Raw genomic sequence first — 13,329 nt, 5'->3', positions numbered from 1 at the left:
AAAGTGAACACGTGCAAGGTCAAGACCAGTTTTATACGAACGCATTTGAGGAGTTTTGCAGTGTTCACACTCGCATGAATACTACTGACATTATAAGTCTGTGCCGAAAAAGTGAGAGAGGGTATAGATGGCCGGCGGCAGAATAAGTAAAAGGCTTCACAGCTGGTGTGTGTGGCGCAGCCTTCTCCTGGGCACACCACCATGCTGCAGTGAGGTAGAGGAGATCCTTTTAAGTACAAGATACAGCTTCATCACAATAGAATATGGGAAATGAAACTGTTGTTTTAGTATCCCATGCTATAGGCCTAACAGTGGTGTATTGCTTGTTTCTGACAAGACGAAACAGACACATCACAGTGTGTGGACTGTATTTTTAAACCAGAGAAAGAGGAGGCATCCACAGCTAGCTGGTGAGTAAGCTTGTTTGGGGTCATGACAAAATTGCTTATTGACAAATGTTGCCAAGGATACAGTCCTTATCCCGCATTTATCCTTATGTAAGTCTACCTCCCAAACACACAAACAGTGAACTGAAGGTGCACCCTCCAAAGCTGTTGTTTATGCACAGTGTGCGTCTTTTTTTTTCGTGCTGCTGGCCACCTTTGAGTCCCACTGTGACAAAGAAGCAAGGCTGCAGGTCTGCGTATTTTCTGCCACCATATGTGGACAAAGAAAGGTTGCTGTGGGTGAGGAGACGGATGTGGTGGGGATAGTGATGGACACAGGTAGCTTGGCACGGCTCAGAGTCCCCCCCCCCATCCACCTGGCATTAGTTACCATTGTCCCATTCCCTGTTTTTCTGGCACAGCCTTTGATTGAACTGGCGGTGAGGTGAGGATTTGGCATGGGGAGGGTTTTGCCTCCGTGATAACAATAGGCCCACGGGCCGGGGAGGTAGCTGTTTGTATCATGCATTGTGGAACAGGATTGTCTAATGGAGGTTCGCTGCGCATTGTGCAGTGTTTCTGGAAAGGGATTTGTGGTTTGTTAAAGGGCATCTGTGCCCCGCTGCTTGGTTTAGCTAATCAATTCGGTGTTCTTGCTCGGTTGTCCCACAGTTGTCCTAGTACAGTAGAAGGCAGCTTGTCTTTAGTAAAGAATCTAACTGACAGAGAGAGGTTTTTATAGCATGCAGGGAGAAATACATGACAATTAATACTTGTTTCGTTTAAGGAAGAAAAAAGAAAAAAAAAAAGGTATTTTCATTGCAAGCACGCCCTGACAGCCCTAATCATGACCAGGGCGCCCTGTATGGTGCAGAGCACAAGCTCCCGCCCTGATAGATTATCCAGTGTGAATGTTTGGGAATGATAATGAGATCAAAACACCTCACTAAGCTGGGTAGAGAGGGTGGAGACTGGAGAGGGAGAGCGAGTAAGAGGAAGCTTGCCGGAGAGAGCTCGGGAGAAAGTGAGCGATAGCTGCGATAAATTGCAGAAGCAGAACCACTTGAGCATAAAATTAGATTTTACAAATGTGTTGTTACCTGACAGTCCTCTGACAGAGGAGATATCACAACATTATAGGGCTGCATGAGTACTACTAATCGTATCAAATAAATAAGAACGCCTCTCAGCTGTGATGGAGCTGGGTGGAGCTTCAGCGTGGACGGCAAGTTACACGGAGAAATAACACAATTAAAAGAGCTTTTCTCATCACGGACTCAAACATTAGGAAACACAAATTCAATCTATATGATAATATTTTATGCTGTGCGGAGGCTGTATGCATTACTTGTCTAAACGCTGTGACACTTAAAACAGTTTCACTGACTGTTGATTCAACGTTTTAAAATTAAAAAAGAAAGAACAGAAGAACACATTTATATGGGTTCAGGAGGGCCAGCATGAGTCAAGGACACATTTGCAGGACAATACTTGATATCTGAAAAGCTTGAACCTGCACAATGTGCTGTAATCCACCACTAGGTGGAAGGCACAATGCTGGTGGCTTCAGTAACAGGAAGAAATCAGTGATAAAAGCATAACAAAAGTCACATTTGTTACATGCACAGCCTGTCACAGTAAGAAATATAAATTGTCATTGTACATAATGGATGGCTGTGTGACAGAGTATTTGAGGAAACAATTATTTGTTACTGGCGGTTACAATTGTAAGTTGAATACATCATTAAGACAACAATGAGGACAGAATGAATCTGTCTGAATGACAAATAGAAGCTCTAATTCAAGTCGGCTCAGCAGAGAAGCCAGTGTGTATGAGAAACGAGCGCGCACAAGCACGCTTTATCTGTAGTATGCTGCCCGCAGGAATGGCCTGTACGTGTGTGAGGCCGCTGCACGGCGAATAAATATACAGGGGGGATAAATCTACTTGAAAATATTTAACCTGATGTTTATTGCTTGATATTTCAAATAGATCATTTCATCCATTATAGTCAATAATAAATAACAATCTCCTCTCATAAAGAATTGCAGACACTTTTATGTCTGCAGTTTTTTTAACAGCTGGTTTCATTTTCTTTTCAGTCAGCGAATATTGTATTTGGAAAAGTCTTCTTTAAAAAAAAAAACAGTGATCACTCAAAATCGTTTCTCAGATTTTTACATTTTTACCAACATGAAAGGCTACCACTAATGTTTATTTATAACTTACTTTATGTTAATTTCTTTTTAATGGCATATTGTGGTTCTGAGAAAAAAAATATTATAAAATTTATCATTTTTTATTTTTTATTCCATGTCAGTGCAGAATGACTCAGGAATCACTTAAGTGTCAAGGTTATGAGTAAGAACCACAGCACTTAAGGCATCTCCTTGCTGCCGTTGTGGTTCAGGTTGCTAATATGGAGGGGCACTTGTTAAAGTTAATTTGTAATTCACACCCTATCTATCTATCTATCTATCTATCTATCTATCTATCTATCTATCTATCTATCTATCTATCTATCTATCTATCTATCTATCTATCTATCTATCTATCTATCTATCTATCTATCTATACACACACACACAGACACACACACACACGTGTACTGCATTATAGTGCCATTTAATTGTTACTAAATCCACATACAAATCCTTATTACTGGTAATGTTTTGCTAATGTTTGATATAGTGAGAAAAAGCAATATTGTGACCAAAATGAATTTTTTCACTGCATAGTGACATGAATGAGCTGCTTATTGAAAGGCACCATTTACATTGCTAAAGAAACAAACACTTTTTTAAATAAGCAGAGTTGCTTTTCTTTATTCTTTCTTAGATATTTTTACAGATTGATATACGGGGAGGGTGATCCTAACGGGGTGTAACCAGGCATTCATAGGAGTCTTTTTTAATGCCTTCATGTAATGAATGTCATTGATTCATAAATCATTTACACTGTTAGCAGTCACTTCTGCCATTCTGCTCTTAACATGTGTGCCAACACCGGTATCATATACCCGTCAATTGATATCACTCTTACAACAGTTTTAAATAAAACGGCAATGAAACAGTAGTGTGCTTTAGAATTTATTGGAATAGTTTACACTTTGATTAAGTCTGTGAACTCTTATCATATCTTGCCACAGATTATATTCCTCTGGACGGGTTTTCTGTTATTATTCTGTACCTAACCATGAACACACAAGATGCCACAAGATGGCGGCCGGAGTAACAGGCAAACTGCCTCTCTACTCTAGGATTTAAGCTATTTGTTGAGACTGTAAAGCATTAATTAGCTCATTGCTTGTTTTTCGTGAAGGCTTACAGAGGGATTGGATTGTTAGCAGAACGACATGGAAACACTCTAAACAGGTCACTGATCTGCTACCGGGCTAACACACAGACAAACATGTTCATACTAACACCTGCAGGCAATTTATACTCTTAGATCCACCTGACCTGCACGTGTTTGGTCTGTGACAACAGACCAGAGCAGTTGGGGGGAACCCAAGTGAACATGCGGAGAAGAACCACAGCTAAGATCAAACTCAGAGCCGTCTTGCTGTGAGATGACTTTGCTAACTAATGAGCCAACATGCTGCCAGACACCATTAATTAACCAGCACCCTTAATTTCCTCTCATGATACTCATCATTGATTAAATGTAACAGATTCCTGGCCTGTTTTTTTTCCCTATACGAGCAAAACGCAGCAAACTTAACCACAGGTCTCAGCGCTGTGTAACAGTTAGTCCCTAGTGTTGAGCTGTTACCCATAATTACCAAGGAACATATTCTTCCCAAGATTGGCTGCATTTCCGTATGTTCATGGTGGTTTGTGTGTGCGCTTTGTGCTGGTCATTGTTTGCTGCTATCATTGTGAAGCTGAGTGCTGTTGCACATCCAGAGAGACAGGAAGCTATTCACAGTGAGATTGGGAATCCCACCAGCAAAGGGAAAGTACAAAAGAGCAACACTCAGAAATGCTGTGGGCGAGCACACATGCATCCTAGAGCATAATGAGCTACTTTCATTGTTCAGGCTTCTGGATTGGTTTGCCTGGCTGCAAGGAATTGGTTGTGACAAGCTCAATGTATCCAGCAATGAAGGGTAATAGAAATAAAATGTCTACCTTTACTGCATCTTTAATATATGTTGATCTAGTGAAAACTGTACATGTGATGGATTTTCCTTATTGTTTATATACACAGCAGCTTTTTCTGCGTACTTACTTTGACTTTCATTGAGAACAAATCTTAAATTTAGATCCTAGTTAAAATAACTAGGATATAAATAAATAAATGAAAGTACTGGTTGTAGCTACAAGTAAGGTCAGGCTGTTGTTTGGCGGAAACACCGCAAGTTTTAATGTTGCCCATTGCAAGGGCAATGCCATCACAGATTTTACTTCGGCAGTAAAACGCTCAGATACAGGAAACGACCTTGCCTTGCTTTACAATTGTGGTGACTACATTTATTTTGAACACACATATAGTTTGAGAGAGGGAATGAAAAATTAAATGAAAAACTGCTTAAAGCTGGGAGATACTGGTGATATGTCAGTGAAAAGCTGCCTGATTATGTGAGGAAATTTATTCTAATATGACAGCCTTTGTAATTATTCTAAGGACCATCATGTTCTCATAAACGCTGATATTTACATTTTGTTGCAAACAAATGAGATGTTTATCGGATGTAAGCACTGAATGAACTGAAGGGCATTCAGTTAGCTACATGTATAATGACACAACAGCACTAAGATCAGGTGAAATTATTGGCAACAACGTTTAAGACTATGTACATGGCAGAAACTCTTCCAAACTAGTCACTGTATTAAGATAATGTTTTCTTGTTTCAGCAGACTGTTGTGATGTCACTCAGTTGACCCTCTTGAATTCCATAGATGCAGTCGATGATAAACACAAGTATTTTCAGAAGTACCCAGATGATTCGAGGCGAGCCACCTAAGCTGGTTTGCAGGCAGCCTGCCAGTGCATAACTTCAGAGGTTGGGTTTATGCTTGTGCATTTGCCCACGTTGTTAGCGGGCACATAACATGTTCAGCTTTCATGCTACAACATCGATTTTTACAAGGGCATGTGCAGCCGAAATGTGAAACCTCTGGTTCCGACTCTGCACAGCTTGTCTCTGTCGGTCCCCGCAGGCCCCGCAGACCCCTCTGCATACGCAGCTTCTGTTTAAGTAGAAAATTCAGCCTGATTTCCATTCACATCGCAGATCACCACAAGCATTAATTTGCATAGAAGCCAAATGTTTTAATGTATAATTTAAAAGCTTAAATAATAACGTTTTTGGAGTTTAAAAGCCCTGCCTCGGACACATTTGCTACCTGAACAATTTTTGTGCATCGTTAAAATGTCTGTGTTGGTTCCAACTTCGACACTATGACGGCATATTAAGATGCATATATTTTTTGTAATTGGGTTGTAGCCCATTAGCTACCATTATGCATCTTCCTATTGTACTTTTTACTTGAGTAACTCAATCTACCAATTGAAGTGAATATTAAAATGGATGATAAAATAAAGTACAGTGAAAATTTGCTACAGATGCACAACATTAGGAAAACATTTGGATACAATTGTGTTGCGGATTGCATTTTTAATTGCACAATAGATGCCTCTCCTCTCTCTCTCTGTTAACATGTTGCTAAGTTTAGGCGGCCTAGTTGAATGCATTTTGCCATTTAGCTTCCAATCATCCCATCTTCGCATACATCAGCCTGCGCCTTTTGAATGCTACTGATCCACAACGTCCTCAAAGGACAAATTATGGAAACAGCTGCAATTAGTGGCTGATTTCTATATATTGTGGCGAGACCTTGGAGACTAATTAAAGGCCTTTGTGTTCTTGTCTGCTGAAGACATGCTCATTTAAAAAGCCTTTTGACTGAGATTCACAAGAACAAGTCAGAAATTCGTACAAGTTTAAGTTTTCGCACAACGCCAGCAATAATGAACATTCACCGCAGTTGTTTAAATGGGAATTTGCGAACATGCACCATAATATTCCAATCTTATCATCATTAGAGTAAATACGACACTAAAGAGAACTGCTTGGACTTTATTTGATGGAGGATGGAGTTGCGGGAGGTCTTGTGCATTAAGCCCTGCCATTGTGCTTATGGCAGATTTCTAAATAGGGCGAAGCAAATTATCTGCAAGATTTTCCTCCCAAGGAGCGGGTTTCCCCCCTGTTTATTAAATTTGTTAGAGTGCTTCTGAGCAATGCATGGTTTATCCGCTTAACAGTCAAATTACTATATACTCCAGCAATTACTTAATGTACTCTAATGAGATTTCCCCATGAAATGGAAGAATTCATTTATTTTAATGTGACGCATTCCACCGGCCAGGTTTATGCATCACGTCCCCTCACAATCCAGGCAGGCTTTGAGTCATAAATAGTAAGATGAGCTTGGCTTCCAGAATTGCCACTTTGCCCACAGCAACAGAGGTGTATGATTCTGTAATCCAAGCGATGGGACTCTGTTCAGGGGCATCAGTGGGTCACAGGTGCTATTCTGAAGCTCAGCTCTCTGAAACCAGGCATTCTCTCGGATTAGTGAAATAATACCATGCTGACACTCATAAGACAGTGTTTGTGTGGTAGACCATCAAACACACAAAAAATACATCGCTTTGCAATATAAGGTCAATTTAATTTTTTTCCCCCTCATATACAGCATATTCCTTATATAGAAATGTTATGCATTTAAATTCATTAACAAGGTGGAAGATTTGTTCTGTGGTGAAGTGTTGACATATACATGCCAAATGAGTTTTTACACGTTGCTGATTAAGCTAATCAACAACAGGTAAATCTCATTGTTTTGCAGAGTTTTAAATCTGGTGTTTGTGGCAACGTTCCCATTCACACTAACAGCTCGTAACTTTCAGCTGAATAAAGCCCCTGCAGAATACATCATTTTCAAAATACACTGATGAAAAATAATAGCACAGTATAATTACTGGATAGAACTGGAAACTAGAAGCCAACATGGAACAAATCAGACAAAAAAAATAAATAAAATCATTTTATTTCATTTTAATTTACATGTCTAACTCAACAGACATCTACTGTGCAGTGTTACTGTTTGGAAACCTGTTATCTTAATGAAAACAAACTAAGTTCTGAAAGGCTGTCTCAGTAGCTGAAGTGATGGCTATGAAACTTAAGTGCAGACATTTGTAACTTCTGATGACAGTGAACTTTGTCAGAAGTGACAGAAGATAGCGGAGACATTTTGCTTTGTTGCTGAAACGGATAATATGTTGAGAGTGGAGGTGGAGAAGCCAGTCTCTCCATAAGCTGATGTTCCTGCAGGCATCTTTAAAGAAGCTGTCTGAGCTGTCTTCTTAAAGGCTGCAGTCAAGGGCTGGGCTGTCGTATGTTTGACAATACAGGTAATGTTTGTTATTCTGCCAATTACACGCAAATAGGAGAAGTTAGCTTATTTTAGTGTTACATGCAGCATTGGCTTTTTGAATTCATTTCAAATAAATTTTATTGAATGGGGGAGGGGGGACGTGCGTCATCCGGCAACGCTGTAGGGGCCTCCATAATTCACATCATATATAATTACTACTTTGTCGCAAACGACTGAATGAGGCAGTGATTTCAAGCACCGCTTTGAGTTGCCACGGTAACTCCGATGACATCACCGTGGGCTTTATTCTCTCAAACAGTAAAAATCTCACCACATCATGCATCTTTTTTTCTCTCCATGACTAATAAACTGTTTTTTGTGCGTATGTGTAATATCTATGCAGCTTCCGTTGAAGTTTCCTTGAGTCTGTAATTACCAGTTTCGCCAGTTACCACTGACTAGCGACAGTATTGGCCTGGACACTTCAAAACACTATTTAAGAACCACCAGCAACAAAGGCAGACTGTGGCATTGCCTCACAAGGCCTGAGGCGGGACCGAGACATTGCATTTGGGTAGACAGAGCTACAAACCGTCACGCGGGGATGGCCTCTCCTAGATCATGCCGAACAGCTGGTTCACAGTTTATTCATTCCAGATGATCTTGTTGCTGTGAGAATATATTTGTGTATTTGAATTGTATTAGTCTGTGCTCGCGCTCCTGATTGTGCCACTTGCTTACTTTTGGGACATCCATCAATCTTCTCCGACAGCCAATCAAGAGAGAGCTAAAAAGCTCAATCCGCAAAAAAACAAACAAACAAACAAAAAAAAACCCCAGCCCCTGTCAGAGGTCAGAACTAGTGGAAACGGCTGCACTGACAAAAGTTTGCTCTGTTCAAGTCAAGCAGTTCGGCAGATGGACTTCTCTCCTCAAAACCTAATTAATATGGTGCTGTGAGTTTGCAGGGAGGATGGTGGTGCAGCTTATGCGCATTACAAGACACATTCGACCTTTGATTTCAAGTCCGCAGCAGAGGACTCAGTTGTGAAGAACAGAAAATGATAACCTAGTAGCCTATAGGCTACATTTAATGCCATGTAGACATAACCTTTTCTTTTTTTAGAGGCTAATGTTAGTTTTGATTAATCTTCGCTTTTACGGTTTCAGGAGGTTGGCACTCAAGGTGCAAGCTGTTTACACTAAATCTGTAACATAGAAGTTTTGTACTTGCCAGATAAGACACATATAATCTGAAAGACTACTCTGAATGTTAATGTTTTATTTGCTTCCTCTGCAGCATATGAACAACTAAAAGTTGCCGTTTTTCCTCTACACTCTAGTATGTAGTGAAAGGACTCAAAGTGATGCACACACACACACACACACACACACACACACACACACACACACACACACACACACACACACACACACACACACACCACCACCATCTAAAGCTGAACTCTACTTTGATGTTCACAAGGATATGTCCATCTAAAAAATGAAAAAAGGACTTTCCTTAGAATTTTATGTAAAAGAAGAGTGGCCCTGTCCGGTTATCTGCTCCGCCAACGTGGTATTCAGGTGAAATAAAAGGATGCCTTAATGGAGAGACAAGAGCCTGAGACGTCCTGCTGCCCTGATGGAACAAACAGACAAGCATAAGCACGCGTGCACATACACATACACACTCCTTAATCCATTATGGCTTCAAAGCTGACACTGTGTTTTTTCAGCATTCCCTCAAAATGGAGAAGGTTGCTCCATGTTTGCAGAGCAAATTTAATACCTTGTGTAATGTGCTCTGCTCCTTTCGCTGCTCGTCCGAAGTGCAAATTCCTCTCAGTGTTTTTCTCCTAACTGGAACTGCGTTTCTCCTCTAGCAACGATGTTTGACACTAAGTGTCCATGGCCCTTATGCGTCTTACTCTTTTGTTTTTCAGGTGGGATTTTCGAACAAACTGACGGACCTGTTTCTCTGGTCAGCGCGGAGGAGCTGGCCTTCAAATTCGCTGTCAATAACATTAACAGAAACAGGACTTTGTTGCCAAACACAACGTTAACATATGACATACAGAGGATTAATATCTATGACAGCTTTGAGGCATCAAGAAAAGGTGAGTGACTTGTCCTGTGTTTCTTCAAGGATTCCCATCACATTGTGGATGAGGGCTAGAAGATTGTTGGTCAGAAAACAACAACAAAGTCTTGGATTTGAATTTTGCTAATTCTTATTTCACACTGTGACAGGGCATTGGCTTGTTTTCTTGTCAAGCGCTTGTCTCTCCTCCTTTCTAGCTTGTGACCAGCTGTCTTTAGGTGTGGTTGCAATATTTGGCCCCTCACATAGCTCATCATCAAATGCTGTGCAGTCCATCTGCAATGCACTGGAGGTGCCACACATCCAGGTGCGGTGGAAACATCACCCCATGGACAACAGGGACTCCTTTTATGCCAATTTATACCCGGATTACTCATCATTGAGCTATGCTATCCTGGACCTGGTGCAGTTCCTCAAATGGAAAACAGCCACTGTTGTATATGACGACAGCACAGGTGAACAGATATATATATAATAAATACTGCATTTGTTGTGCTTTCTTAAACATGTGCGACATACTCACAGTTATGTCTCTCGCATTTTAAGGTCTTATACGGCTACAGGAGCTGATAATGGCCCCATCAAGGTACAACATCCGACTAAAGATCCGCCAGCTTCCTCTTGACTCGCAGGATACGAGGCCTCTTCTCAAAGAAATGAAGAGGAGTCGAGAATTCCGCATCATCTTCGACTGCAGCCACCACATGGCTGCACAGATCCTGAAACAGGTAAGTGTGAGGCCTTTGTAGACGCTCCCGTTATCTGATCTCATCTTATCAGACAAATTACAGCATGTGTGTCACCATTATCGCTCATGACCGGAGAGCCGGGTCCAGACATCGTCAAGACATCGCCCTTTCACACATTCGTCAGACAACAGGAGCCGCATTCTTACCGACCAGAAATACCTTGTTTGGTTCTGTCGAGTGGTGGCACTTGGGTAGAGTATGCACGGATAGAAGGACTCGCCGGAATAATGACTGCTTTTGCACTGATGCAGGCTACATCAAGATTATGAAGCAGCTGTGTCCTTATCAATTCACTCAGTTGCACTAAATGTCCCAGACAGTCTCCTACTCTATTCACACACTTGGACGTCACATGAAATTTGTACTTGGGAGCTGGCGGGTTGAGGTCTGTTTTATGTCTGGTCCGACTGATTCGGACATCTGTTATCACATACAGTGCCAGGTGACATTAAGAAAATCTAAGGACCACAATGCATGCATGCACGAAAGGGGCATAATATTGATACAGCAGTAAATGAGGATTTCCAGTTGTGTCACCACCCTATTACATTTTGTTATATATGTACAATGTATGTTTTTCGTTCAAAACTGACAACTACTCCGTTAACTACCAGGGCAAGAATAAGATCCAGCATGTTTCATTAGTGGAACAGTGTAGACATGTGTTTTGATATAACTGTTTGTCAGTCAACAAAGAGCTGTCAGTGTGATGCACAGAGCAGAGAATGTGTGGGTGGTCTGATGCTCTATAGATGTCAGGAACAGGCTGGTGGATCCCCTCTGCATTCAGTTCGCTGTCAGCTCCTGTTAACATGTTTACCAAATGCATCATCTCCTCCAAAGTTATTTGAATAACTCAATGCTCCCTAGTTATTGAGATCTAAGGTGACATATATCCGCTCCTGGCCAGTCTGCACATCTCCCGCTAAGAAATCAGTGTCCTCTTGAGAGAAGGCTTTGAGGCAAAAATGCTCCAGACAGTCCTCTTCCATGACTGAGCCGACCACCGTCTTTATGGATGAAGAAGTGAATCCTGTGCACCTTTTATTGCTGACTGCACCACTGATCAACTAAAACAGAGTTCCCAATTTGCATATTTGAAAGTGTACGCTGCTCACTGCTGTACAAATATACAAGCCTGCAACCGAAGGGTTGTTTTGCTCTGACACACATTGTGTTTTGCTGTGAGGGTTTAATTTGTAGAAAATGTATAAAACACAACTAGGCCGTAATACCTGTCCATCACAACCTGCAATATAAAGCAGATCTGCAAAAAAAGGTTGTGATGTATTATTGATTCATCTAAAGAATATTTAATCAGTTGAGCTGTAAAATGGGAGGAAACAGGGAAACTATTCACTACAGGTTCCACGGGTCAGAAATAGCTGCAACTAGAGCATTTGTGATATTTTTGCCTGAAATACTCACTAACCTACAGCTATTTAATCTTCAGTCACTAATATGTGACTGAACTTATATTTTTGTCTAGTAGATGACAGCATAATCCAGTAAATCCTGGTTTATTTACCCCAGTGTGTTGATTAGCTGGAGGTTTTTAAAATATTCATATTTTTAACGGAGGACGTTCAGAGATAGAAACTTTTGTACGATTCGTTTTGGCAAAAAAGAAATTGCCAGTCACCATTGTTGAAAGTGAAGCAGGATGTAGAAACAAAAATTAACCCAACCGGCAAAAAAAAACAAAAAAAAAAAACAACTAGTGTCGACTAGTGTTTGGATGGTGTTTTTAGAGAACAAGCCAGACTGACAAGTATAAGTGTCTCGCACCGGGGTAGGCTATGCGTGTAAGTTACACAGAGGTAAACCTCGCTTTAATTTCAAGAAGGACGGCATCTCTGCAGTGCTACATTATGCCCTTGAAATGTTTCCTTTGACAGGCATTGATCTCAAATATTTGTCGGGTGCCATCTTAACTCTGACGAGCTCATGTGCACTCATCCTGCTTCTGTCAAGTTATATTCCCCTCTCAGATTGGACAGGATGAAATGGAAAGCATGTCAGCATCGTATTTTAAAAAGAAGGACTTCCTTTGTCCTTCGTCGCCACGTGTTTTCCTTATTACTTTTTTTAAAACGTGACCGTGATGTTTGTGGGAACGGGGATGTATGAAGGTTTACAAAAATAAGAGAGGTGATGATGAAGAAAGGTAAATGTGCTGTAAATCTGTCCATAATGTATTTCATTAATGACTAAGTCTCGCTTGCAATACAAAACATGAAACAACATTTCAATGTCGTGTGTTTGGCTTGATGTCTATAGATTCAGAAGTAAATTTGCTTAACATCATGAGCATAACATCTTATTTACATAACCTTGGCTTTTTTTTTTTTTTTTTTACACAAACAGATGGTACAATTAAATTGGAAGCACAGCTGCCATGGGAATGTGGTGCCTTTGAATGTAGATGGAATGAAACAAGTGGCAGTGATGGAGTGCTGGGATATGAGGCAAAGATTACCGAGCTCTTTTGATTGAAGGCTCTCTCCTCTGCTGGGATAAAGTCACATGCCCCGAGCCATTCCGAACCATTTAAATGCATAGAAAGGCATCAAGTACCCTTCCTATTCTTTAGGTCTGTGGACCACATGGTGCAGAAATCCCAGCAATTGATAGCAAAATCCTGTCCACACGATGAACAGCATGTTCATGAATATGCTCGTTAAAAGCATCTTCCTTA

At 40.8% G+C, this 13,329-nt stretch overlaps 1 protein-coding gene across 1 annotated transcript in view; it reads left to right on the top strand.

Annotated features, from left to right (window-relative positions):
• grik3 (glutamate ionotropic receptor kainate type subunit 3) overlaps positions 1-13,329 on the top strand; it is an 89,041-nt gene that overhangs the window by 38,161 nt on the left and 37,551 nt on the right. Inside the window, exons 2-4 of the mRNA XM_047599216.1 lie at positions 9,725-9,898; positions 10,080-10,337; positions 10,429-10,610. Of these exons, the coding sequence (XP_047455172.1) occupies positions 9,725-9,898; positions 10,080-10,337; positions 10,429-10,610 (614 nt within the window). The remainder of the gene's footprint in view (positions 1-9,724; positions 9,899-10,079; positions 10,338-10,428; positions 10,611-13,329) is intronic.

This window comes from Mugil cephalus, chromosome 11 (assembly GCF_022458985.1).
Source record: "Mugil cephalus isolate CIBA_MC_2020 chromosome 11, CIBA_Mcephalus_1.1, whole genome shotgun sequence".
NCBI lineage: Eukaryota > Metazoa > Chordata > Actinopteri > Mugiliformes > Mugilidae > Mugil > Mugil cephalus.
This window is presented reverse-complemented; position numbering and strand designations above follow the sequence as displayed.